A 27,112-nucleotide genomic window follows, 5' to 3' on the forward strand; every position below is an offset into this window, starting at 1 on the left:
GGAAATGGAGCCAGGAATAATAAAGAAATCAAAATCAAATCAAATCAAGGCGAGGCAAGGCAAGCGGCACCCCTTCTTTCAGTTTATTTCCCGCCGACCTAAGCCCACTCCTGCGGCGCGACTTGCCCAAGCCGTGGTGCGCCTTTGTATCAAAATGCTCGGTTACGTCTCGAGGATAAGTGCGCTGCCGCAGTATGTCGTCTTCGCTGTTGTCACTGAGTGCGTCCTCGTTAGGTAGAAGACGCTGCATTCGACCCTGAAGGAACGCTTGCTTCCTATAGTTTTCCGGTCGTCTGCTCGGGTTGACACGGTTCTGATCCAATAGGCTCTGCTTCCCTAGAGAGACGAGCGTCGTATGCGGCGGGAACCTCGCCCTCGTACCAAGGAAGAGGGAGCCTATTGGCGGCATAAAAGTCGATAATCATATGCATACCCTCACGGTGGCCGATTTGGCCAAGAAATTTACTCTGGCTCCAGAGGATACACTTATTGTTTTCTATGCGGCACAGGACAAAACCGTAGCTCGGATATGTGATTGGTGGGGACCTTTCCGTTTTTACGCTTAGGTAGTGGCCGATGACTTTGGTTATACGAGTATTGGGTACCTGGATCTTTATATTTGTCTTTTTCTCTTCCGGTAACCCGAAGAAGGCGTTTTTAATGTCGGCATTTAGCGTAGAACCCGGCTGCGAGCGGATCGGGTTTCGGGGGTTATTCGATATAATGACGAAGGTGTACGTATAACGCGACAGTGGGTAGTAGCTAAGGATACGGTGTCCGCTTGGTATTTCGCCCGGTCGTAGGCTTTCTCCGTTCGTTTCTAGATTGTTGATGATTTATATCTGTCCTATTTTATAGACCAGCTGGTTTAGCATCTTGTCGCCCGTTTCCCTCCTAAACGCTTGATTTAAATCGGGGTAGCTTACCCTGACGTCTGCCATACTGATGTCCCCTTTAAGGTCGCGGGCCATGCCCGGGCTATCCACCTGGTCTTTGGGGGGCCGCTCCTCTAAGTATTGTGGATATACCTCGGATAATGCTTTCCTCGTAATATCGGCTGACTACGCTTCAGGCTACCCGATTCCGTTGAATTCGATCTCGGTCGTTGCTAAGAAGGTCTTTGCCATTATGTCTGCGGTTTGGCGGTTTCCTTTGTCCAAATATGTCTTAATACTTTTGAGCTGCGTGTTCCACGTGTTTATATGCTCCTCCTTCAGGACGTAGGCTTGTAAATCGATACTGTGCTTGGAATTATTCCTGCGAATCTTCTTATTCATGACTTCTAAGTCGCTTGGGGCTGTATCGCCAAGAAAGCACCTGACCACCAGTTCTGTATTCGCCTTAAGCAAGCCCCGCACGGTGGTAGACGGAGGAGGTGGGGCCGCGGGTTCGGCCTCGGACTCGCTGTCTGGGTACTCGTCCTCGTCCCTAGCCGCGTTTTCTAAGAAGTTCGCCCTCTCCGTCGGCACGATTCCATGTTCTTTGTTGTACGCCGCGCGGGATGTTTTATCTTTAATGCTGTTGTATGCGTTTCGAGCCAGTACCGAAATATTTCGTCTGCCGGCTCTAGGAAGTAATCCAGCTCCATTTTGTACGCATGGCCTATCTCTGCGTCGGTAGCGTCCCGAGGGACGTAGAGAAGCTCGTACGCAGTAAGGTCCTCGCGTTTAAACCTCCCCTTCTTCTCCTCCTTGATTGTAGTATCGTATAGTTTACGTCTTTTCGAGTCCTTTATCTCGTCCCGGGCGGCGTTGACTGCCCCGCTATATTCGTCCGCATCTTCAACCTTGTTATGGTCTGAGTGAAGTTGTTGCATAAGGACCCACCACGCCTTTTTCATTTCCGCCGTATCGTCACAATACGCCGGAAGCTGTAATAGTCGGTATGCATCGGCCTTTAAGCCTATTAACACGTAATACGATTCGACAAGTCGCGCCTTGTCCAGAGAAGACAGCGGGTCTTTGCCAGAAGCATGGGTCGGAGCGCCAGGGTTACCGTTGGGCTTATTATCTTCCGGCTTAACGTAAGACTGATGGTTCTTTCCGTCCTTTGGGGGAGAACTGGCGCCGGAAGTACCGTTTTCAATTGCCAGCGTGCCTCCTACCGGGGCCGTAGCATTGCTCTCGACGCCTTCCATTGAATCGGGGGTATGGGTAACCTCAATAGAGGAAGCCATTGCGATCGCTGTGTGGTGAGAAGCATCCTATGCCGCGGTACCCCGCCGACAATTTATACTCGTACATTGAAGCGAAACTACCCTGCCTTAATGCTGCAGCTGGGCTAAATATAGGTTATCATTTTTAGCAATCTATGAATAGACGTGGGGCCGTACTCTTGACCTGAATCTAGTTGACTCATTCGTACTGTCTTGGCCACCCGCGGAAACGACAGGTGCCATCCTGTTATACCATGCTGCTGGGAGAACTTTTATAAGATCACTGCGGCTTCGCTTCGCATACCATTACCCTCTACTGTCCCTAGCTATAAACGCACTGTGGCTTTTGTAGAGTGCTCTTTGTACCCGAGGCGCTGCTATGACGAAGTGATCTCCACGGTAGCGTAAATTCACCCAGACTGTGGCACCGTCGTTCTTTGCACACTATGCTGTCATGCTTCTAAACAGCAGCGCTTCTTCAGTAAGTTCTAAGCCTTCCCGTCTGCCCGTTCCTATCTTCGAGAGGCTTAACTCCCTCAATTCCTATTAGTACTCGTGTAAATGATCTCTGCATGTCTTTACTAATCGGCGCTATAGGTTACAGTAAATTTATGAACTAGCTGTCAGTTTTATGAGGCATCGTAGCGTGAAGACAGCATATGTACATAGATCGTAAAGCGGCGCCATAGGTAGTTTACGGAAGTAGGCATGTAGGCATGTAGGCGAAATGGAAGGCAGCATCATGCTTGCTATCTAAACTCAAGACATCCCCCGCGCATCCGGATTCTACTCCTGCTACAGTTGCCGCAGCACGCGTCGGAAATCAAAGGGCTCCGTCTTCAGCTCAATATATTCTCTCGAAACACCGCCGGAGGGCTGCGTCAGAAGCAGGCATGTGACATCCTGCACCATCTCCGTCGTTTGGCGAACCGCGTGTCTGGGCTTGGGCCATCTTCCATTCCTCGGGCACACGCAGTTCCGCATCCTTCTCCACTTCAACCGGGTCAAACTCCTTCAACCAATAAGTCAATTCTTCTGGGTCTGCCGCGAGCTGGTTGGCGTCCTCGTAGGCAGGCATGGTTGACAAGATGGGCCAGGGCTCCATTGTGTGCACGTCCAGCGATCCAGCAGACACGCCGCCAGGAAATCCAAATTGGTCTGACTCCGTCCAGGTTGCAGAGTGTAAAAAGGACGGCGTGGAAAGGCCATCGCCAGCGCGAGTGACTATATGCGGTGGGTTGCCAGCCGAAGCGGGTACAGCTGACACCGCTGGTGCAGTGCCGCCCTGTTCGTAGCTGCCAGTCATGGCATCTGTAAGGTGACCCGGTGCGCTCGGCTGATCGACCGACCCGAACGGAAGCTCGCGGTACGCTGCTCTCGTCTGTTCGATGTCGAGAAAGTTGGTCTGGCCGAACGGTGCTGATGGTGGCGGGCCTGTCGTACCCGGTCTCTCGTAGCACGGCCTCTTGGGCGGCCGGAGATCGTCATCGTGGGCCATGGGGGCCACAGTGACCGAATCAGCGATATTAACCGGTACGGAAGCCAGCCCAGTCGCCGTCTCGGTTGCCTGCTCAGTTACCTGTTCTTTCCTGGTTCTCTTGGTCTTCTCGCGGTTACGCCGCTGGTTCACCCTGTTTTGGATCCTCCTCCGCTCTTTCGGATCCTGTACGTTCCTGTAGTCCTCTTCCTTGTCCATCACGGGCCGAAAATCTGAATTGGTCCGCAACGACGACAAGAGGGCGACCTGGGGTCCCTCGAAGACGGTGGGCGGGCGCTGACATTTTATGTGTTCATGTTCGGTCAGTTGCACGACGTAAACCATCATGGCCCCACAAGCCAGCGACAGGGATGCGATCATAGAAACAAGCGCGTTCCACATCCACTAGCAGGTCACCAGGAAAGCAAATGCTGGACTGCTGCTGACGCTAGAGCTAGTGTCACAGGAGAGGCTAAGAAAGAGGCTAAGAAAGAGGCTAGTCAATTCGGTCTCTACATACGGTTGTATCTAAACCCCACGATACGCAAAATCCGGTCTGTGCCTCAGACCACCAGAACCACAGGGCCCGCTAACGTGGCGGCCGCGAGTTCCTCCAACCGCTCCAGGCGGTTTTGTGCATCAACACCACCACCACGGCGCCTTGCAAGCCTTCCGGGGCCGTCGCGTCCCCCAACCCAGGGGTAGAGATGTTGAGACGCGTGTAGATGGGTGGTCGCATCTGATTGACCCACGCAACGTAGAGCGGCTTGGAACTCTGCACTTGGAAGGCCTCCTGCGTCGCATCCTAAGTGAATCTCGTCGGCGTGTCTGGGCCTCTCTCAGGAGGGGACACAGCGAGTTTCGGCAGGATGGGCATGGGGGGGAGGACAGGGCAGGTGCCGGGCACGGCTAGGCCCAGCGCGAGGTTGAACGCCCACGGGCCGGGGATGGGGGTTTCGAAGGCCGCCGGGTTGGGCGCGGCGCCGTTGGCGACCTCGAAGAGCGCCGCGTGCCTTGCTTCCGTGGCCGCGATGCTCGCAATCCCCGGCACCAGCTCGGGGTTGGTGGCGGAGAGAGCCCCTGCGAGGCCCACGGTAGCCCCGGCGCCGACGACGCTTAGCGTCTTGCCTACCGAGGAAAACTCGTCCGTGTTAGTGGACGGAAACACGTATCGGCAAGGCGGTACGGCGGCCGCTCCGGCCGCGCCGAGTATGTTTACTAGTGCCTGCTGGTGCGCGACTTCTTGCTTAGGGGTCGTTAGCGGGGCGGGCATGGAGGGGACTAGCTTATGACGCACCGTGGCGGCCGCCTGCACCGTTTGGTGGAAGGACGCGCCGTGCCGCGCGTCCTGGTCGGTAAGATTAGACACGGCGCTTCGGAAGAACTCCGCCTCGAGGTTCTCGAGGAACAAGGCGAGTTGCAGGTAAGTCACGGTGGTGGGTAGCAAGCTTAGACGTGTATCGCTGGCCCCCGTTGCGTTTCCACACAGAGGAGCGGCGAGCACGTTGGCGCCAAGGAAGGGCAAAATTGAAGCGGTTCTCATATTGATGTGTTCGTGCTAGAGGTGATGGGGCCCAATCTGGTGCGCGGTTCTCCGTGGACAGGCCATGCCTGTATATAGTCCTCGCGGTATAGCCACAGTGTCTATTTCTGGACCGGTCAGCAGAGCAGAGTGGGCAAGCACCATGGGTACTGTAGCCGTATCGAATACATATGCCATAGCAGTGATGATAATTTTAGAATCCTATTTTTAGAGAGTTGGGCGAGAGTTGGGCTGGTTGCCTCCCATGTTTTCTATGCCACCTTGTAGTACTACATCCAGGCCTATATAAGCGCAGCCGCCTTCCTGACCAGCAGCTTCACCAATCCAATCCTCACAACGCCAATATGAAGAATAATCTATTCGGGCTGGCTATATTTACTGCGCATGGACTATGCGCAGAGAATCTTTTCGATGTCCAATAGTGTGTACAGCAGCCTTCGGCGGGGCTCCCCGCGATGCTGTCAGAACCCGCCGCGCCTTCTGCTTCGGCAGGGCATTCCAGCCCACACGTCACACCATCCGGCACAGCATCCGTTCAACATCCGGCTACGGCTACAGTTGTTGATACCCTTACCTTCACGGTCACCACGACCAGATCCGTTGATCCCCCCAACGCCACGACTGATCGGCCCTCGGCCACCCACGTGGTCTTGATTAACGCTGACGGGGCCGAACTGTTCCAACCTCCCTGGATCAGCGCTGCCCATGGTGATGTGGTCCGTTTTGAGCTTCGTGGCCGGAAGCTCGCTATTGTGCAATCGTCAGGCCAAGATCCATATCGACCAAACGGCCAATTCGACTCCCGCTCGCAGGGCCACAGCGACCGAGGCGTTTATGTCAACTACACGGTCGGGGACCTCGCACCTACATATTTCTACGGGTAAAAAGCTGAAACGCTACCTGGCGGCTGACTCTTACTAACAAACCGGTGTGCAGCATACTCGCCGATGAGCCGCAGGGCTGCCATGCAGGCTTGCGTTTCACGATCAACCCTGGGGACGACGTCCAACGCTCCCACCAAGCCAGCCAGAAGACATACGAGGAGACTAACTCCTCCTGGAACACGACTGGCGGCACCTGGCGGAGAATCCGGAGGTGACTTAGTAGCGGGCGAGGACACGAAATGTAGCTAGAGCTCGTAGACTTTCTTCCGGTTGTGCCGATAATACAGCTGTCAACCCCATGGGAAAATACGCTACGCGGTGGATTTCGTATATTGATAGGAACTTTTCTATGCACGCTGTCAAGGTTGTCTCGGCGCTGTAGTAAACCAAGGACGGGTTCGTAGGCAAGTGGGGTGCGTCGTCGAGGAAAGTTGCCAAGACTGCTGTCATCGAAGGGAATGGGGATCGAGAATGTCATTATCGAGGGGAGCATAAGCAAGTGGGGTGTTTCAGTGCTGAGCATATCGTCAAGGGAGCCGCCGATGGGTGTATCAACGAGGCGAATTCGGTCGAGTGGGATGCCACCAAGACAAGCTTCGTCGAGGAGTGTTCAAGAATGCTGTCATCAACGGGAATGGGATCGAGCAAACTATAATCAACTAGAGTGCCATCAAGGGGATCGTGAGCAAGTGAGCTGTCACCGGGGCGCGTATGCAAGTGGGGTGTCATCAACTAGGGTGTTGCAGCAACGAGAGTGCTGCCATCGAATGGCTGTCATCGAGGGTGCCGTATGGGGAACGTAAGTAAGTGGGGTGTTCATCAGATGGCGTCGTGCAGGATACCTTCCATGGGAGTGCCGTGTGGGGGCGTAAGCAAGTGGGGCGTCATCGAGCGCAATATCGTCGAAGGGAGCATTGCAGTCCCCTGTTTGCTGTCATCAAGGAGAGTTACCGAACGGAGGGAGTGTGGGTAGTGTCATCGAGGGGGTGTAATCAGAGAGGGCATAATCAGAGAGGGCATAATCAGAGGGGGAGCGGTTAAGAGTATAACCAAATGGCTAGCGTCGATAAGTGTGTAATCAAGGGAGTTTCATCGAAGGAGTTTCCCCGAGAGCGTAAGCAAGTGGGGGTGAGTCTGCAGTACCGGGAGTGCTGCCATCAAGAGTGCCTTCATTAAGGGGAACGCCATCAGGTGAGGTGCCACCGAGGGGAGCGCCAGCGAGGAGACGGTCGTCGATGGAGTGCCGGAGCACCGAGAGTGTCGTCGGCGAAGGGCTGTCATCAAGGAGTGCCATCAAGGGAGTGACATCGAGTGTAAGCAAGAGTGGTACGTACCGCAGCACCGAGAGTACTATCTTGAAGTGAGCCGTCATCGCGGGGAATATCAACTAGGGAAATGTCACCGAATGTCTGTCACCGAGGGGGTGTTGTTGAGGTAGCCTGACCATGAAGGCTGTTGTCGACGGGAGTTCCAAGTGAGTGTGATCAAGGGAGTTTCGTCAAGGAAAGCGTAAGCAAGTGGGGCACGTACCGGGCACCGAGAGCGCCGTCATCGGAAATGTCATCAAGTTGGGTGTCATCAAAGAGAATCCCGTCGGGGGGATGTCGTCGAGGAAAGTATCATCGCAAAGCCATCACCCAGTAGAGGAATGTCGATGGAAAGAAGCGTAGGTAGTGTCATCAAAAAGCGTGATTCAGTGGGTATCATGGAAGGGGGCGTAATCAAAAAGGGCGTAGTCAACGGAAGTCTAATCAGGGAAGTTTGACTAAGTGAAGTGTAATCGAAAAGGCTGTCATCGAAGGGTGATTCGAGGGATTGCCATCTAGGGCCGTAATCAAGGAAATGCAAGCCAGTAGGGTAATGCAGCAGTGAGTGTTGCCATTGAAGGCGGTTATCAAGTGTGGCTGTCATCAAAGAAAGCAAGGGTGGTGTAATCAAAAAGGCTGTCATCGAGCAGTACGTAATCAAAGCCGCTGTTATCAAAGCCGGGGTTATCAAGAATTCCGTCATCAAAAGAAGGTCGTCCAGATGGGTGTCATCAAGAATGATGAGGGGAGGAAGGATGCCAAAGGGGTACAGTCGAATTCGATATGTATCGGTTTTCGCGTCCAAGTCAAACTGTTTCTCAGAGTTGAGCACATCACTGCCTTGGTGCTGACAACTACTTTGCGAGATAAGCTTGGTATTTAGGCCCATAAAAGATATGCACTAAGTAAGCAGATGCCATGAAAGAACGAATGCCCGGCTTGCTCAACTCAGTACGTGCTTTCTATGAGCCAAAAGCATCACACGTATCGGGTAACGTATCTGTTAGCACCCGGGTAGAAGTGCAGTCAAATTTGATGATAATTCGGTTGTACGTATACCAAAAAAGACGTGCGAAGAAACGAGAAGGAGAAATGTCAGCACAGGGAGCTGCTGTGGAAAATGGCTCGTCAAGATGGCATGGTCAGGAGGGTTGCCATCAAGAGAACGTCCTCTAGAGGAAACTAGAGAGGTCGGGAGCACTGTCGCCGAGTAGACCGTTACCACAATGCCAGCCATGAGTGAGATGTTATCGATATGGAGACCTTTGTCGAAAGGTAGGAAATCTCTAGCGATGCGCGAGATTGATCTAGAGAGATCTGCAATGGGGTGCCACCTCGGCATGCCTGGTCAGTCTGCACGGATCTCTTGGTTTTTGCCAGCGGCCCCTGTCAGAGATAACAAGGATCTGGTGCCGAACCAGCCCCTGCAAACGTTTACAACTTTCGTATACGGCGGAAATTTTGCCGGAGTCGAGCGGCACTGGAGGCCAGGGAAACACTCATATCATAGCCCCGCCCGGAGCAGCTTGCATGCATCTACTATTACTAGAAAGGGCAGGGCCTGTCGTCACCACCAAGAAATTAGCCTATACCGTATTCTGTCAATAGATTCGCCGGTTGGGCCACTTTTCTTATGTCCTAACGGAGCTCCTATTGGCTCAGAAGGCTCGCTTTTCAATTTAAATGGATAGAATCACCTTTTGGCTTGCTACTCCACGAGAGTTGACCAATCAGCGCTTATACAATAAAAGTGGTCCAACCGGCGAATCTATTAAGAGAATACGGTAGCCGGCGGCCATCCAACTTCCAAATAGATTTGTGGAAATAAGATAGGTCACGTACAGGCATCTGCTATCATAGCGCTAGGAACCGATCTCGAAACATCAATACCACCCTAACCACAATGCTGCGGGGCCTAGCTAAGCGGCCGAATGGCAGGTAGAACACCGTCCCGACGGGACGGTACGCCCCGCTAGCCTTGCATTCGCGCGCTTGACTAAGACGGCACTGACCAACGCACCCCCATGTCCGCCGAATGGTAAATGAGTCTTCGGGTGAAGGGAGCTACTAGCTTGTCCTCTCGTGGGCTGATTAGCAAGATAACCTAGATTACAATAAGGCACAGCGCCGAGCATGCAAACCCAACTGGGCAATAGCTGAGAAGCGTCCCGATGGGATGGTACGCTTCGCTAGCCTCGCATTGGCGCCAGGTAAGACGCTGTACTACTCACGTCCAACGGGCCGATTCGCCAGTCAATCTAAACTACAACCAGACACATGCCGAGCCATGAAAGCCTGTCTGGTGGCCTGATTTCGATCTTGAGCGAACAATCGTACGAGGTCCCTGAGTTGGGCTTATTTGAGCATCGCCGTTGGTCAGAAAGAACGACCTTGCCCCCACGGCACACATGAGTATAGCTGTATAGCTAGGGGCCACCAGGTCCCGGTCGGCGGTGCCCCGCTTGGCGAATGGCTCATATATTGGCTAGCGTATAATCCCCACCAACATGAATTTGGACTCCAACCAGTCACTAAGTCTACTCCAAAACTCCACTGTGCCACAGATTAATGTACTCCGCCATCGTCCTTGCCGAGCTGAGACGGGGGGGTTCCTGCAGATGAAAGAACTTGCGGTCGAAGCCCAGGTCGAATGAGATGAATGCCTCTTCCCTCCCGTCGTCACGAGGCATTCTTTTTCTCGGGTCGGCAAACAAGAACAGACCGGCTTTCGGGTCCTGGGCCGCGCGCTGGAGGTATCGCGAGTGGGCCAGCGCAAATGATGGTCTCTCCTCTAGCAGCGACGCATGCGTTTCCGGGCTAATCTGTCCCTCTGCTAGCGCTCGCATCGCCATAGACACGGCCCACTCCTGCAGAGGCAGCTGGGGGACGCCATCCGCGAAGGCGACATCCATGAAACGGCCACTCGGCATCCGCTCGCCCTGGGCCTGGTGCAGGTCCTGGAGTATGTCCATGATACGGTTTCGCACCGACACCATGTGGTCTTTGTCTGCCTCCAGGTAGAACTGCGCCCACGCTGCCGCGTCCTCTGTCTGGTTCACGCGGAGGGACCGATGATTCGCGCTGCCGCGGAGCACCATGTCGAAAATCTCTGGTCGCCTTGTCGATAGGCCCCGGCGAGGTTCGCACAGCGTTGGCGCCGGCGCAGGATATGCCGCAGGCCTGTAAATGGTAGACACAGCTGGCGCGCCTTCCTTCCCGTCGCGAGCGGCCCTGCTAGAGGCGAGACGATCAGCTTCGGCCCATCGCACCATGAAGCGGCGCACTCACTCGTATTCGAAGACATCCAGCGTAGAGACGCTAGACGACAGCGTAGTAACACTAGACATTGCAATGCTTGCCAGCGTCAGGAATTTGGGCGCGGTAATCCTAGATTGGAATTCTATGCATAGAGGAGGTGGCAAGTGGGCGATATATCCATCACGAGCAACCGCCCCACTCCCTTAGCAGGGCTGACCCTGCCGCGGAGCTTCGGCTTCAGCTTGTCAGCGGTCAGCGTCTTCCCACGTACTTAGGGCGGCCGAAGCTAGCGTCGGCCCCCGGTCTGATTGCTACATCTCTCGCGGCAGGGTAGCGATGAGGGCATTCGAAATCCGAAGACTGCCCCTGGAGATCCAGGATGAAGTCTGGTCCTGGGCTCTGCCCGCGCCGAGGGTTCTTTGGCTCATTCGAGCCCACGACGACAACTGGCGATGGTGCGCATCCCAGGAGCCGGTGCCAAGCCTGATGCATGTTGCTGCTCGACCTCGTCACATCTGCCTCCGATTCTACCAGAGGCTGGGGACGAGCACACCGATCTTCATCGACTACGAGCGCGACATTGTCCTGATGCATCCACTGGGCCCGAAGAAGACGCAGTCCTACATCCTCGACACAGCCCATACGACGGGCCTCCAAGTCGAGTCAGTTCGCCACCTAGGCCTCGTGGAAGCCGGCTGGCAGGCTCGCATCACGCAGCTTTCGGTATCGCATTTCGCGAATCTGCAGAGCCTCACCGTCTTCCTAAGCGACCGGGTTGGCCGCAGCTTCGAGTTCCTGGATGCAGAAGCTGCCGAGGGCGGCGAAGCCGTGCAGGTCATCAAGAACTACCTGGCGTATTCGTACTGGCTCCAGTCGGGCGGCGAGAGCTATGCCAGCTGCTACTCCGCCATATGGGCTGCGATGGACCAGATGGCAGTACGGTGCGCAAGGCCCGCAGGCATGCGCCCCATCTGTTCGGAAGGGGCATCCGGATAAGCTCGCCGTGGCAGGCAACTTGGCGGTTGCAAGCACCGAACATTGACCAGGGTCCCTAAGACAGGCGCACTTGCCTAAAGCGCTCAGGTGCATACCCCTGATTGGCTTACGGGCGCATTTCACTATCACGTGTACCTTGTTTCATGCGGCTTGGAGATTGCTTATTCGTAAGCGAGGGAGACTCGTACGATTCAGCTCCACAGGAATCTTCACCCTGCATGTGGGGGCCCTGGTCCCAGCAGATCCCAAATAGCGGTACGGCGAATTTGACAGGGCTAGCGACCTTGGCAGCTACGTCGAATTTGGGCCTCTGTAGAGCGTGCGTATGTGTAAGCGACAGGTCAGCAATGACGATCTGTCCCGAACCCGCATCCCACCTTGTTGCGGAAACTCCCTGCTGAAGCTTCCGCTTCCTATCCTCCTTGCTGCTTCACGGCGGACGAGGAAATCGGCCCGTAATCGCTGCCAGCCAGTCATAAATCCAGCAGAATAACCCAGCGTTCTTTGCAGCGACCAACGTACAGCATTTTCAGTTCAAATTTCTTGCTAATAGTTATGGCCTTTAAACGAAACGAGGTAGCATTGGGTGGAAGGGGACGAGACAACTCCGAGAGTGACCTGGAAGAGCTAGAGCGCCGTCTGCAAGCAGCAGAGGATAGAACGGAGAAGATCGGGGCCATGCTAGGGCGGGTACTCCAGACTCTGGCAGACAGCTCGTACGCATCAACGCCTTCGGGGAATTGACAGGAGCTAACGCGTTATCAGGGAAGAGGCAAGAGCATGCATCGAACGACATCGCGATAGCAATGTACGTATCTAGGAAGTTGCATCCCACTCCTGCGTTAACAACAGGACAGGGAGGAATTGCTTGGTGATGCTCTGAAGGGCGGCGAGGACAAAGGTGATGGTGTGCGGTAAAACACCGTATGTGTTATCGGCAGATGACGGAGGGTCACTGCGTGGGTGGGGATCGATCGAGCAGGGAACTTGGATAGCTACTCTGGACTCGGTCCAAGCTACGTAGAGCGGGGCAGTCACACTAGGCCCGGGGCACCTATCCGGCGCCTCCATCCGCATAATATATCCTCTACTAGAAGCATGGTGTCGTCGCAATCTCGCTGATGGAGTGAAGCGTAACGTATCGTCAGTGCCCCGGACCGGTCTTGGTGCGGATCGAGCGCCCAGACCCGCCCTTGACCACAGGCCTAGCGCCAACAACACCTTGGGGCAAGTCAGCGTATCCACAGCGCTCTATGGTGTTGTCAGCGAATTGAAGGCGTCTATGCCGGCTAGATGCGTCCCTTGGCTCGGCCTTGCCAATATGGAACGGGCACCTAAAAAAAGGGGAAAATGCCACAACGCCGCCGTTCTCGTGGACACTAGCACACCTCCATCCGCCCGCAAACCCACCCACGATTCCAGACCATCATTATGGGTAACATCTTTTTTCCCGCTCCTAAGGCTGACAGCGGCAGCGACCAGACCGACCTAGTCGACGACGGAGAAAAGACGGCCTGTGCGTTGGCGGCTCTGGTGCATTTGTCGAAGGCGGATCTGGACGCCACGATAGTGAATTATTTGGAATCCGCAGCAACTTATATAGAAAGCGCCGCGGCGTTTTTGGGTAGCGTGTGCGCCGAATTTAAGAACCTGGCTAGGGCGTTAAAGGTTATGGAAAACAAGGATAGGCAGGTAGGCGAGTCACTTTAGCGGGAAGTCTTCCCACCTAGTAACTAGCTAGAAAGCCCTTAATTGAGGAATATTAAGAATGCCCTAGATTATTTACTTAAATATCCGTCAGTTCTGCCCAATAATAAAATTGGGCCTAGCTAACGAGTCGTAGTATCCTTAACGCGACGGTGACGAGAAGCGGTTAATAATTGGATATAGGAGATAGGACAGGTATTAGGACGACGTGGGGGTAAAAGTTAGAAGGGATGGATTTATATGCCGGATTATGTAGCGCATCGGAAATTAAATTAATTAAGAATCTAGTAACGATATAGACTACGCGATACGGCGCTATTTATAATAGTTTTATAATAATATCTTCTATTTATAACGAATTACTAGGGGACGTAAAGTAGACTTATATACCTTTATAAGGCTATCGTGGCTAGCTATTACCACGGAACGCTTACCTAGGATCTATTATAGCCTAAACGTCTTAAGTAGGGGCCCTCTATCCTCGCTTTCGCGGAACATGTCTTTAGGTACGCTCCTTATAACCTGCGTTAGTTTGTCCCGGATATATGTGTCTAGGTTATGGCCTTGTGGCGATAAACCTAAAGGGCCGGTGGAATCCAGACCAGCTGATCGCAAGGTGCAGAACTACTAGTCTCGGGTGCTAACTCGGTAGAACCTGGCAATCTTGCATTCCTTTTGCGACCGATCCGACGTGAAGACGTTCCTCGCCATTTTCCTCCTCCACTCGTCGGGAACGTGTTCGTCCACGTCAGCGAGGAAGTGGTTGGATACTGTGCGAAACTCACTGCACTAGCATGCCTCAAACCAATTAATAGGCGTCAGTATGTCACCTTCCAGTTATTCAGCCATTTACCATTCCGATTAGAATTTTCAGATTGGAGGCATCCGGCGACCCTACAATCACGAATGTCTTGCCTTACCTGCTTCAATGGTTTGAGGGTGTACGCAGATGATTCATATATCATAAGGGTATACATACGTTTGCGTCAGAATCGAAAAAAGAAAAAAGAAAAAAAAAGAATACGTTTGCGTCAACAGTACATATGTGATACTAACTTGCATAATCCTAAGAAAATGATATATTTTAAAGCCCTATGTAATAACGTTCCTTATGTCCAATAATTTACTTATCACTTCACAACTTTGTGAAAGAAGCCAACTTTCTTGGATGGAGTTTGACATGATGGTTTTAAATCGTAATAACCTGAAGAACAATACGTCGAATACAGTGTTAAAATGCACGGCCAAGAAGCAAACTCTTTAAAATTGGCCTCCTGGTTATATACAATGTTTGAAGATGAGATATACAATATACATACCTTTGCGGTATGTGGATCTATTTGTGTCAGAAACCGCACACCCCCTTTATGATTGTTAACCACGAAGACCCATCAGTATTTTAACATGGAATGGCAAGATAGATAACATGTCCGCCATTAACTAGTCCTTTCTAGTAAAGGGTCTAGTTATGCTTTCAGAATTCAATGCTGCTTACATTCAGACTGCAGTTAATTTAATAAACGAGTTTTCGTAGGTTGGATTCCAATTCCGTCGGTAGCGACCCTTCTTCCATGTATTCACAGAGAGCTTTAATCATGAGCTCCATTTGAACAGGGCTCGCACATATTACCAAAGTTGGCCCTTTCCGAATGATTGGGGCTTCTGTAAGTTCTTCTCGCTTTCGACGGATATGAAGTGTCCCTATTAAATGAATGAGTATCCGCAGCCAGGTTTGATGTATACATCAAGCACCATTTTAACTGTACCTTTGTCTCCTATTGATTGGCTTTTTCGAGGGGTGAGGTTTAAGGCGATCTGCTCCTCTGTCAAATGGGAATTATACATGACAGGCACAAAGTCTAGGTTGTTTCTATAATGGAACAGAGATTGCTATGTGCCAAGCGAGTAGATAGTATCGTGTCGATGCTTCAAAAGATTATCAGCTTTGGTAGGCGCTGACACGCTCATTGGAATCCGTAAGCGATATTAATATACATAGCCTACTGGTAAACAATTCGGTAACAAATTCGGCGCAGTGCTATACGAGAAGAATGCGTTAGCAATTACATATTATAAGCGAACAGCTCATATCCGACTACAGATATAGGTATTCATTATATTTATATACGGTAGTCCTGAACCACCTGGCTCATATTTCCTACTTTTTTAGATTACAATAGCATTATTCTTCTAGCACTAGAAGCTTATATTGGTATATCTACGTTCTATTTTAGAAATCTATCCTAAGCTCAAAAATGCTTTTCGATTTTGTTTCAAACACAGTGCTTATTACTTTTCTATTATCAATCATATTTGCTAGCTTGCGTCGATCGATAGGTCAAAAGCTGCAAACACACCTTATTCCGAATCGTATCATCACTTATATCGCCATTGTTATCTTGTTAGTAGGTGAGCTGGCCATGGACCGTCTCGTCGTGTTTGCAAGGGCGAGCTACTACTTCGCGAATGACCAACTGACTACCGGATACCCGCTTGGAGACCTGTCGCAGGATGTCACCGTTGGAGCTAGTAGGAACAAGGCAAGCCAGGTAGCAAGCGAGAGTCAAGACTAGGCCTTTGTCTCGGAAAGAGGTGATGCAAACCTACCACTACATTTGTTTATAGCTATCGTCGGTCGCTAGGGTTTATTGGATATTCCTTTCGGCATGACCTCTATCATCCTGTCCGAATTCTCCCTCAAAGTATCTGTTTACGTGGACACGTCATCAAGCAATCAATTTCTGTATATGCTTTGAGCAGTACAATACTGCACAGTATATAACTGTAAAGAACGTAGTGTGACTTATGTACTTCTTGTTACGTTATGTGGTGCCTCAGCTTCGAGGCTGACATTCTATTTTCGGGTTTTAGCCACTATCTGGCCCACTATAAACCTACATTCCGTCGGCTAATTTGAGAAGACCAATTTGTAGCTTTTCAAAGGAAAGAAGCCTGGTGACTAGTTGAGTCTCTGTAGCTCCGGCGATGAGCGGTATCTTATGCTTCAACCGGATGACAGCAATGAAACAGCGAATATGCGCCGGGGCTCAGGCACCGGGCAATCGCTAGAAGAAATATTACTTATGGCAGAATCTAGCCAGACCTGGTCGTTGACTACAGTAAGATACTAGAGGAGCCCTCGGAGCGTTAAATGGGACGCGCGCTGATGCTCTTGTCAACGGCTTCCATTTTCCAAACAAGGGCGACTTTAGCCTTCACTGACGACTCATCTGAACATGCAGTTCTCTATTTCAACAGTACATGCATACAGTACAGTAAAATCCAGGTTCAGCCTCCACCTGTCTGATATTAAAAATAAGAACCCGAAGTACTGTGGGGCGCCTGCGCCGCGCGTAAGCAATATGGGAGAAGTACCGGTCCTCGCCAAGCAAGACTTTCGTAGGGCTGCAAATGCGGCGCTGACAAGTACCGCTACGGCTAAGCCCTGAACTCCCACTGATTTGGAGCCAATGATGGATCGTTGGATTACTGTACACCCTAGGTAGAAGGGAAAATTGCGCTGACTGTATGTACTGTGCCTCGAAAGTGACTTTATCCACAAATTCGTAAAAGAAGCGAGACAGCTTTACGCCAAGCTAGAATTGCATTGAATGTTGAAGATGATATATAATTTAAATTTAAAGGATGGAAACCCATTCTAAAATTGCGTGTATTATAACCCGCGCACTTTACGTTTTAGTATTTGTAAACAGGAATTCAAGCTTTATGTTATCGGTAACCGCCGCAAACTCGCTATGAACGGCGATTCCTGCGAGGGTCTACTTCGAGGCTAGAACGCGTCTAAGGAGAATGCGACCGAGATACTTCTGTTACATACTTACATTAGTTGTGCCTCTAAACCTCGGAAAAAAAGAAACAGAAGCTTAGAGAATCTATTAAAGAGGGTAAAAACGATAGAAAAGATCCTTAGTCATCTCTACGACAGCTTTGGGGCTGATTATTATGTCTGGGCCTACATACCGAAAGTACGAAGGCACTACATACTCCAGTCTGTAGAAGGGGTTTCACCGCTGCTACCAGGCGACATAGTACGTTTTTAACTTACCTTGGTATCACCGTGGCTAACTGTCGGAAGGAGAAAAGATATCCCCCACCTGTCCATCTAGTAGGTGGGAGTAAAACCGTAAAGTGAATTAGCTCTTTACGGTGGATCTTAGCAGTGTGCGGTATATAATACTTTTTTCTTCTTTTTTCTTTGGCATAATAGGAACTTATGTACAAGAATTATGCGAAAGCTTATTCCACCTGGTATTGTAGACGCAAGACAGAAACCTCAACTGTGTTATCGCACTTTTGAGATGCGTTTGGTTCACATCACGATTTCTTCGAAACCTAAAAGGTTAATTGAGAAATCCTCCCCGCAAAGTTGCAGCCTTCGGCTCGAATTTCATTGGCTTGCTTGTGACATTGTGTAGAACTTTCATAGGGATATAAGGTCTGGAAATATTGTTAAGAAAAAAGGGGAATCTTCGACTACGATAAAGGTACAGATCGCCCAGATCCTCTACTGACGCTACACCATTATCTTTAGTAATAGTACCAAACATGCAGAAAAGTTTCGATCACGTGACTCAATTTGGTGCCAAGTCCATTCGTAGCCGCAGCTATCCGATTATAGCCAACGTGGCTGGAGGAGTCCCCCGTTTCTCGGTGCGTTTTATTGGTAGATCGTAGGCGCAAAGCGCCGGAGTGTTGCTAGTAGTCTATATAAGAAATCTAGAGGAGTAACGTCCATTCTTCGCTTTTCGCAACAGTGTGCCACTAGGAGTTCATTTCACATGAACAATGGAATGGGCACAAGCAGCTCGCGGGTCGCACATCTCGGCGTTGGCCTGGTGGGCGGCGACCCGGACCTGGGTGTTGCGGCCTCGGGGATCTCGGGGGTCTCGTCCTGGATGCGGTCGTCGACGGTGCCCTCGGGCGCCAGGTCGACCTGATCCAGGACGGCATTGTCCTCGCCCAGCAGCACGCCCTTCTCGTTGGTGGCCTTGAGCTCCTTGCCGATTAAGTTCTGGCTCCCGGCCAGTTTGCCAAGGATGTTGCCGTTCTGGTCCTTACGGAGACGGCGAAGGGACCTTGGAACAGGTCGACGACCTTGACCGTGACGGAGGGGCAAACTCAGTGGATCTCGAAGGGAGCCTTCTTGCCAAGCCCTTCAGCTTTGTCTTCAGCACCCTTCACTGCACCTTCGGCTCCGTCCTTGACGTCTTCAGCACCCTCAGTAGTCTCGTCGGCCTCGCCGATGATCTCGCCAACCTTGCGGGTGGCGCCACCAAGAGCATCGTCAACGGTGTCGATGGTACCCTTGACGGTACCTGTGGCTTTGCCGGCAGCCTTGTCAACAGCCCCTAGGCCGCGTTCGAGGCCACTGCCTTCCTTAGACCCACCACCTTCTTGCCTCCTGGGCAAGCTTGTTGGTCTCCTTAGTGGCCTTGGAGCGGCTCGTGTAGTCCAGCTCCTAGGCGGCTTCCTCGAGGGGCTCGGCCTTGCCGTCGAGGACGCTGCCCCCTTGGGTGGCGATGTAGCAGACGAAATCCTCCGCGTTGCCATCGTCATGATGACCTCGCCCTCGCCGCCTTCATGAGTCGAGGGGCCCAGGTAGTCCTATGAACCTCGTCGTCAATTGGTTATACGGAGTCTTTGACTTTGTCGTTGTCTTTGGTAGGTTCTGTGTCGGTCATGCTGGACGACTCGTCGGTTGGTTTGGTCCATGGCGTCGCCGGCAGTCTTCCGTGTTCGCATGGTGGCCTTCTCTGCGCTGTCGCTTGCTTGGTTGCAACCGATGATGTATAACTAGATACAATAGTAGAGTAGGATTATTATCAATAGCGTAATGGGTGTCTTGTTCCAGCGGACATACTGACGACGGGGGTGGGGCTGTACCCGGAACCTCCGTCAGTCAGTAGATGACGCCGGCCCGGAGCCGGACATCCCTTCACGCGGACATGGTGGCCGGGTTGCAGGCGATGGGCGACCCGTGGCCCAGGAAAGGAATCGCTTCTCGCTGCGCCGCCGGGAGGTTTTTTGTCGCGTCACGTCGGCGACCGATGCGTGCGTTGGTTTGCTGTCGTGCTGGGCCTTCGTGACGTGATCGGAAACGCGGCTATGTAGAGTCGACAGCACTCACGCGCGTCCTGATGCACGCTGAGGTCTGTACACAGAGGTACAACGCAGCGGTGAGGTGTTATCCAAGCCCACAGACAGAGGTTCTAGCAGTACCTGTCGGTGCACTGTCTGCTGCACCAGGCCCGGCGGTGGGGTCATGTGCTGCGCGGCACGGACCAACTAGTCGCCTCGCCCCTCTGTCCTTGACAAAGTTTGTTGACGTTTCTTTTGGTCACCTCCGAGCCAGAGACCTCGAACTCTGAACTTGTCCAGCACACGTGCACTCTCTTGCTCGGCCCTACAGTTGAAATGCTGGCTTGCTCGTCCCAGCCGCCCGTTGCGTACCTCAGCATGCGGCCACTTGCAACAAGGCTCGAGCCAGTCTCGCCCACTACTTCAATGTGCACGCCGGTGTGAACAAGTGCAGGCCCCCAAGCTAGGACTTCGTCGAAGTTGTCCACGATATCGTCACCGCTTGAGCAGCATACACTCGATGATCTCAATGTATTGTTTCCAGGCGCAGATCTGGCGAAGCTGAGCGGTCGCAATCCCGCTCGGCATCTTCTCACCAGCTCGTTCCCAAGATTTCGGCAAACACTCGTCCCAGACGCCTATCTCCGCCGCAGCCAACGTACGTCTTAGCTTAGTCAACCTGAAGCACATCAACTATCAGAGGGCCAACCGATGCAGAGCCTCATCCGACGGACCCGTTCGCGCATCGAAGAAGATGCGACACAAAGCCGCTCGCCCCCCCAGAATGCCGACGTGGATCCCACATCTTGGCCGTGATGATTGCGCTGGCGCAACGGCCCGGGGCGGACAAGGCGAAGATGGAAGGACGGGTCATCACGACGTCCACAGAAGAACGGGGGTGACACATTCTGCATTCTGCATCTACAAGGCAACAGTGCCTGGCACGCTCCTGGCTATGTTTTGCAATCCTGACAAGCTCTATGATATAGGCGATGCCGGGCTTGTCGTCAGATACCATAGGGCCACTGCTTGGTGTCGCCCCTGTTACGCCTCCTGCGCCATCTCCTGCCGCGTCTCCTGCCACGCCGAAGCACAAGCACGGAGGACAGGAGATTGGTTCAATCTTCAAGAGACGGCAGGCGCGGGTAGTGGCCATATCGCGCATCATGAAAGGAAAGCCGAGGATACAGTCAGCGCCATGCCCACAGACTCCTTATTTGCGGATCGAACGGCAGGCGGCAATGGCGCGAACGGGCAGCGGGGGAGCAGGTGGGACTTTGGGGCGTGACTGGGCACGTGTTTGGTTGCGGCCGGGAAGGAGTGCGATGCATGTGGCACGACGATTTGTAATGGAATGGCGCGGGTGACGATGGACTTCATGGAATCAGACCCGTACGACCCCTGTCTTGCACGACACAATGCCCTGGGCTGGAAGCGTGGACTGGCAGCGACTCACCTCCACGGCCGGCGGGGCCAATAGCACTGCGTGTGCTTGGGGGCAACGAGCCATGTCAGGATCGTTATTAGCGGTGCCATCGATCCAACGCGGATGTTGTAGCAGCGGCAGTCATCAAGCCGAGGTGGTGGGACGGAATTGGCAGGCATACAGGAGCATAGAGTATACTACTGCATACCTCCAGGCATCATCCAGGTACTCAGTAAACTTTCATGATGAGTAAGAGCATTCATTACCCGTCCCTTTTTTAGATCAGGTGTCTGACATATTTCACTTGGAACCGTGCGGCACGTCCTATCGTCCAGAAGCAGTCCAAGCCACGAAGGCCACGTGCGAGTGGTCCAAAGCCGGCCCAAGCCTCAGTGCTGGGAACACGGGTGCAACGGTCGACAGTTCTCCACCTTCAGCAATCTGCTCCGACACCAACGCGAGAAGTCAGGTCAGGCAGCCAAGGCAATCTGCCCAAACTGCGGGGCTGAATTTACACGAACGACGGCACGAAACGGCCACCTCGCCCACGACAAATGCAAGCAACGCAGGAACTCATAGGAGTCCTTGCCGGCACTATTTCTCTTCTTCTACCGCCTGTACAAACCAGCATGTACTCTAGTTAATACATCTTCAGGAATAAAGAATGACTCTCCATGAACTATAGTAATAGAGCTCACTGTGGGTCCGGTTCATTCATTCGGGTAGAGCTATGGCCGGTCCCCTGCGCATGCAGGCCCAGGTGAAGAATCTTACTAGCCTTGCGAGACTACTGTTTTCCAAACACGGGTTCCTTGTTGCTACAGTAAGCCACATAAACTAGAGCGCGAGCGAAATCTCGTTGCTAGTGGAAAGGTAGGTAAACAACATCGAAATCGCCATTCCGAGATGCGTACATCGAGACAGCCTTGTAGATCTGGGACGGTTCAGGTTCCAATACCTTAACATATCCAAGGTATTAGATCATATACGACTAGTAGTCTGTACAGATTGTTCCAGGGGGCCTGAAACGCTTCGCGCAATCCCTCCCTTTCCTCGCCATAACAAAGAAGAGTTCGAAAATTGAGTAATTGCACAAAAGTCATACGAAATGTCTAAAATGACCGCCTTGAGGGCACACAAATGCACAGCATATTGACACCTTAATCTGCAGGCTACACTGGAGTGTTGGAATGTCAGCCTTACTCTCAGGCTGCCATCCACACTACATCACAAGGGCTTCGCCTCATATGTGGAGTCACCCTTTCGCTATCCCTTTATCCCTTCATAGTAGAAATACGCAACAGATCGAGGGACTCTCGTGACTCTCCAAAGGAGTTTGAAAAACGCCCAAGATACACCCTAACATTCCCTCTGCCAAAGCAAATGAATGCACGATTGTGCAAATGCGGCTGTCCTGCTCGTCATGCTCGTCATGCTCGTCACGAGGATGCCTCACGGGGGCTCCTACTTTGAGGCGTAGCCCAACCCCGCCCCCTGTCGGTCGCATTCCTCTGCCTCTTATCTGTAATAACTACTTGAGATATTTTTGTGGAAATGGAAAGAGGAACTAGGCCTTTGAAAGAGGGGATCAGGGTAGAATGCCGCTACTGCGGTTACTGCCGCCGCAGATGTATCTCGAGGTCCGCAAGGGCATCGATCGTTTATAGGCTGGCGGGCCCGTACTCGTGGGTAGAGAAGTCAATGAGTGTCCGGCAGGCACCCAGAGACGCATCGTGATCTGGGGTCTCTTCGTGACTGGGGCGGTTCCGCACGAGCAGGGCGGCGGTATCGTAGAAAGAAAATAAAGAAGCCCCATAGTACGTAGGACTGGCATTTTTCACATATCTATCGCGGACGCTGAACCTGGATTTTATTGTACTGTACTATATGCACCGTATCCATTTCGGGCTTTGCTTATCCTGACCTTGTGTATCCATAAATCGATTACTATACTCCTGGATTACTTTATGCTCAACCAAACCATGAGCCAGAAGCTGCTGACAGTTTATATTCTCCTTGGAAATGCAGTTGCCCCTGTCAGCGTCTGTAAAAAGAGCTTTTAATATAAATCCGGCCAGCGTCGTCTTCAGCGCGTATCCCACTCTCTGTTATTTCGCCTATATACTGTTCCCCCTTAACTTAAAATGATAAACCTCCCGCTCGAAGCTTTTTATTTTTTTAACTTTAGTAGTGTTGTTGTTGCAAACTATACTCGAGCTTTGATTTATCGCTGTTTTAAGTTTCTAAAACGGCGTAGCAGTATTGTTTTTCTTTTATATATTGCAACGAGTACTGTTGAGGTATTAAGATATTACGTATAACTAGCTCTTTCGTTAAACCTAAAGGGATTCTAATCGAATATTATCGATATAATACTAGTAATCCTTTAAACGGCGACATTATTTCAATTAACGCGGGATCGAATTATTTTAGGCTATAGGCCTGTGCTCAGACCGATATACCACTTATAAGTAATTATACGACTTTTATTTTTAGTCTTTGCCTAAATTTATGCGTAACGATTATTATATAAAGTAAGTATAATGATTAACTTAAGTTTCGTTTATTCAAGACTTATTACATATATAGCCCGAAGCCTTTTTATTGGGCGCACGATATTACACGGAAATATCTATACGATTTCGGTATTACTTAATAGCGCGCTATTAGCTATGCATAATATAAAAGTGCCATTGGGCCCTTATGTTTTGGTGATATGTTCCGTAGGTTTTGTCTGGCTGGAACGGTGGACGGCGCGAAAAAGAGTTCAGTATTTGAAACTTGCAAGCGTTATGGGTTCTAACTGCCTATACGAAAGCGATCGGTACATATGGTGGGGTATTATGGAAGGCTGGATTGTGCGTTTATTATATTAGATCGGAATTGTGGAAACAGCGATACTTAGGGATGGATGGGTAGATACGAAGACGTGATACAGTACCTCATCTCGACCGATTTGTATCGCTAGAGTATTGATAAATTCCCGCCATGTTCTGAAATAGTGTTAATTTCTAATGTAAGAACTCCCCCGATCATGTACGCAACACTCCCGGGCCTCGATTTATTAAAAGAACAAGTGGTAGTATTGAAAAGGTTCCTTATACCATAAGGCCTCCAAATTACGAGAGGAAGCAGCCGGTTCTTGTTTCGCACGCGACACCGATGATGTGTCTCTCGACAGCTCGTCGGGCTTGTTCTGGGAATCCCTCGCTGTCCCTCGCTTCGCTTTAAGCTTCTTGTCTGCGATCAGTTCAATAAACTATGTACCTCCGCGACGAAACGAGAACAAGGCTCACGATGTTTCCTTTGGTTGAGCCGGTTCTGGATCCTTCGACGCTCTGTCTGGTCAGATACCTTTGTCCGTGCCAATAACAGCAAGCAGGTATTTCAAGCATTTCACATAATAATCCATCACAGTTCTCCCCCAACACTACTTGAAACAACTACTGGCGAAATGAAGAGCCAGCGACTGACCAATTGATGGGCACCGTGTGCTATGCAGAAAATCAATCAGTTGGTAGCGAAAGAACTTGTAGTATAGCACTGCTGCATTATGTTCTATCGAGTGTATTTTATCCTCCTAATAATTGTATAACGACATAAGATTGAATTAAAAGCGCTAGCTAAATTATGCTGTGAAACTAAAATGTTGGACCTTGGAACCCTTCCGGGGAGAAATCTCGTATTCTACCCCCCTTTTTATTTTTAAATTATGTTAGCTTCGTTTTCGTCGCTTAAGCCCTTAAAGAATGGACTATTAGTGTGGTCCGCGGGTCGCATATCCTGTGCTGTGTTTTAAGAATAAATTGTGAAGCCCTGTTGCGATTGTAAGGTCGATTCGTAATCCCTCGTAACCTGAGCTCTATTAGCCGAGTCGAATATAGGATTCGCTTATATATTATAAGATAGGGTTTAAAGCTGAAAATTGCTGTTATCGTAAGATGTCACATGTTTAGCGCTGCTGTTATACATAACCCTATACTGGGACGATGCTACTGATGCCGCCAGGGAACCGTAAATTGATTGCGCACTGAAAAGGCCGCGGCTCATCCCGTGGCTATCGAGCAAACCACTGCTGGTTATCACGCTATTCGGGACGACCGGCGTGCTATTCATGTGGCTTATGCTAAGAGATAATATAAGCCTATAGCTGTTGTGTCCGCTCTCGTTAGTATTATAACCGTTGTTAGTTATTGTATTATGCCGCCGCGAGGGTATTTGTATCGACGGGAAGTTCGGTGGCTGTGCTGGTAGGCGAGAGGCTTCGTAGCTATCGCCTGAGGGTGGCTAAGAGAAAGCAACCGGCGGCGGCGGTAAAGTGTGAGGATTTACCGCATACAAGTTGGCTTGCATAGGGTATCCTGCAGCCCATCCTGTTTGGTGGCCGTGATGTATATTGGGCACGAACATGGCTTGAGAACCACCGTACGCCATGTCGGGCGGAATATGGCCCTGGGAGATGAGCACTCCCACCCGGTCGTCCATGATTGGCTCGACCGGGGCGCGGAAGTTCCTAGCCGAGATTAAGGCAGCGCGTGGCGTGATATACTGTAACACGGGGGATTCTAGGGGGGTGCGTAGTTTATTTTGAATCACGTTTTTAATGTTATAGTACGAGATGAGGTGGTACTGCATTTTGTTGTACTTCACACTGATCGTCTTCTTCACCAGACCGTCCGGTTTGAATCTGTAGCTGTCCACGAGAGATCCTACTAAGGCTCTATTGGTATCCTCGTTGTTACTTGACGCATCCGAATACTGGGAAGTTAAACCGCCTATGTTTATACCGCTTAAGCTAACCGAGTTCGCCTTGGAGTTTGTGGTGGGTTTTGATACTCCATTGGTGCTCTTCTTGTCCTTCTTCACGACACTCCTCTTCTCGGCCGGCTGGAATGGCTTTTCGAGTTCGCGGTACAGCAGGAATTTGCCCAATACACGGCTAGGGCTCCATAGGACGCCGTCGGTCTACCGCTTGATGCCGCTCGAGTGCTCCTCGTAGATGAAGACGTTACCGCTGCGGATTAGATTCGCTCGCTCTCGGTCATGTGGCCGATAAGGTACGTAGGATATGCGATGAGTCAAACACGCCTCGAACAGGACGAGAGCGTCCATCGTCGAGTTGATATAGCCAACAAATGATGGCTTCAATGTGACCCCAAGCGATGTGTGGTGATGGTGGTGAGCCATCGCTCCTCCCGCCACTCTATCCGACATGATGGCAGTTTGGAAGGTAGGAGTCGGCTGCTACAAAGCTTCCCGTATGAGGCTGAGCAAGAGGCGTTTCGTTTGTGGCAGTAACGAGCCGCCGAAATTAAAGTAGTGACGTGAAACGTAGGCTAAAATTGCGGAGAGAGATATATGCCAGGCCGTTTGATTGATTTTTGTTCGTGTGCCCGACCTTAACCTAACGAGCAGGTCGAAAAAGGGAGATAAGTTCTGCCTGTAACAGAGAGAGGATATGGGAATGCGGGTGATTTCCTGGTCAGATGCTGACGGGACTGATGTAGACAACAAATAGTTGTTCGTCGGTTCGTATGTGGTATTTTCTGATCTCTGCGGTGGCCCTGTCCAGCATACCGATGTGTAAGATGTTCTCTCTTCTTCTCACAAGCTATCCACCGGATAAAACTAGACGATAGGGGGTGGAAACTGCGCAGCTACTCCACGCCCAGCGAAAACCAACCGTGTCACATTCGCTTCAAGGAGCTCTGGCGGATCGAAGGCGTAGGTAACGCGCAGGATTTTCTGGTGTAAGGCGTAAAAGCTTCGCAAGATACTTGGAAGGAATTGGAGAAGGGTTGCCACCTGTTCTGCGCGAGTGAGGGTGGGATCGTCCACTTTCTTTCACTCGAGGGCTCTTATTCCCTGTGGGGGCCAAGATGCAAGTAAATTTGAGTGCCAAGATCAAACCAAGTGTGGTGTGACCAATGAGACTTTGGGAGGGTTCTTGGTCTATCAAAAACGTCTTCTGGTGTAGTTGTGCCCGTATGTCAGAACCCCGGAAGGTTGTGGCTGCTTTCGGTGGACCTAGGGAAGGTGAGCACGAAGCTTCCGTTCCAGCTTAAAGTGAGTGTGCTGATGTTGCACGCACGAGAGAGCGAGTGATGGTAAATAAAGGGCTACCCAAAAAGAAGAGAATGTACAAAAGAGAACAGCACCGCCGTGCTACTATATATGCACAAAAGGAACAGCCAGCTAAGCACGCTAATAGAAATAAGGGGCTTACCCCTGTCACTGCGACAGCTGTACGCGTTACAATC

General features: G+C 51.4%; 11 protein-coding genes across 11 annotated transcripts; 4 read left to right on the top strand and 7 right to left on the bottom strand.

Moving 5' to 3' along the window:
* Positions 1-1,441: 1,441 nt before the first annotated feature.
* Positions 1,442-2,176, bottom strand: PG994_004237 (uncharacterized protein; the record flags this gene model as incomplete). The annotated part of the gene is made up of 1 exon (XM_066855646.1): positions 1,442-2,176. One exon carries the CDS (start codon positions 2,174-2,176, stop codon positions 1,442-1,444), a length of 735 nt encoding a protein of 244 aa, XP_066717813.1.
* An 823-nt stretch (positions 2,177-2,999) lies between these two features.
* On the bottom strand, positions 3,000-3,977 carry PG994_004238 (uncharacterized protein; the record flags this gene model as incomplete). The annotated part of the gene is made up of 1 exon (XM_066855647.1): positions 3,000-3,977. The coding sequence occupies one exon, from the start codon at positions 3,975-3,977 to the stop codon at positions 3,000-3,002; it is 978 nt and encodes a 325-aa protein (XP_066717814.1).
* Positions 3,978-4,437: 460 nt separating this feature from the next.
* On the bottom strand, positions 4,438-5,175 carry PG994_004239 (uncharacterized protein; the record flags this gene model as incomplete). Its single annotated transcript, XM_066855648.1, has 1 exon — positions 4,438-5,175. One exon carries the CDS (start codon positions 5,173-5,175, stop codon positions 4,438-4,440), a length of 738 nt encoding a protein of 245 aa, XP_066717815.1.
* A 455-nt stretch (positions 5,176-5,630) lies between these two features.
* PG994_004240 (uncharacterized protein) lies at positions 5,631-6,274 on the top strand (the record flags this gene model as incomplete). The annotated part of the gene is made up of 2 exons (XM_066855649.1): positions 5,631-6,055; positions 6,112-6,274. The coding sequence occupies 2 exons, from the start codon at positions 5,631-5,633 to the stop codon at positions 6,272-6,274; spliced, it is 588 nt and encodes a 195-aa protein (XP_066717816.1).
* Positions 6,275-7,137: 863 nt separating this feature from the next.
* PG994_004241 (uncharacterized protein) lies at positions 7,138-7,431 on the bottom strand (the record flags this gene model as incomplete). The annotated part of the gene is made up of 1 exon (XM_066855650.1): positions 7,138-7,431. One exon carries the CDS (start codon positions 7,429-7,431, stop codon positions 7,138-7,140), a length of 294 nt encoding a protein of 97 aa, XP_066717817.1.
* A 2,472-nt stretch (positions 7,432-9,903) lies between these two features.
* PG994_004242 (uncharacterized protein) lies at positions 9,904-10,638 on the bottom strand (the record flags this gene model as incomplete). Its single annotated transcript, XM_066855651.1, has 1 exon — positions 9,904-10,638. The coding sequence occupies one exon, from the start codon at positions 10,636-10,638 to the stop codon at positions 9,904-9,906; it is 735 nt and encodes a 244-aa protein (XP_066717818.1).
* Positions 10,639-10,960: 322 nt separating this feature from the next.
* On the top strand, positions 10,961-11,620 carry PG994_004243 (uncharacterized protein; the record flags this gene model as incomplete). Its single annotated transcript, XM_066855652.1, has 1 exon — positions 10,961-11,620. One exon carries the CDS (start codon positions 10,961-10,963, stop codon positions 11,618-11,620), a length of 660 nt encoding a protein of 219 aa, XP_066717819.1.
* A 555-nt stretch (positions 11,621-12,175) lies between these two features.
* On the top strand, positions 12,176-12,538 carry PG994_004244 (uncharacterized protein; the record flags this gene model as incomplete). Its single annotated transcript, XM_066855653.1, has 3 exons — positions 12,176-12,336; positions 12,386-12,428; positions 12,473-12,538. 3 exons carry the CDS (start codon positions 12,176-12,178, stop codon positions 12,536-12,538), a joined length of 270 nt encoding a protein of 89 aa, XP_066717820.1.
* Positions 12,539-18,122: 5,584 nt separating this feature from the next.
* On the bottom strand, positions 18,123-18,904 carry PG994_004245 (uncharacterized protein; the record flags this gene model as incomplete). The annotated part of the gene is made up of 2 exons (XM_066855654.1): positions 18,123-18,401; positions 18,530-18,904. The coding sequence occupies 2 exons, from the start codon at positions 18,902-18,904 to the stop codon at positions 18,123-18,125; spliced, it is 654 nt and encodes a 217-aa protein (XP_066717821.1).
* Positions 18,905-20,210: 1,306 nt separating this feature from the next.
* Positions 20,211-20,714, top strand: PG994_004246 (uncharacterized protein; the record flags this gene model as incomplete). Its single annotated transcript, XM_066855655.1, has 1 exon — positions 20,211-20,714. The coding sequence occupies one exon, from the start codon at positions 20,211-20,213 to the stop codon at positions 20,712-20,714; it is 504 nt and encodes a 167-aa protein (XP_066717822.1).
* A 4,425-nt stretch (positions 20,715-25,139) lies between these two features.
* On the bottom strand, positions 25,140-26,066 carry PG994_004247 (uncharacterized protein; the record flags this gene model as incomplete). Its single annotated transcript, XM_066855656.1, has 2 exons — positions 25,140-25,791; positions 25,822-26,066. 2 exons carry the CDS (start codon positions 26,064-26,066, stop codon positions 25,140-25,142), a joined length of 897 nt encoding a protein of 298 aa, XP_066717823.1.
* Positions 26,067-27,112: the final 1,046 nt, after the last annotated feature.

The sequence above is a fragment of the Apiospora phragmitis genome (genome assembly GCF_038363925.1).
Source record: "Apiospora phragmitis strain CBS 135458 chromosome Unknown utg000005l:1.0-4161743.0:1.0-4166827.0, whole genome shotgun sequence".
Classification (NCBI taxonomy): Eukaryota; Fungi; Ascomycota; class Sordariomycetes; order Amphisphaeriales; family Apiosporaceae; genus Apiospora; species Apiospora phragmitis.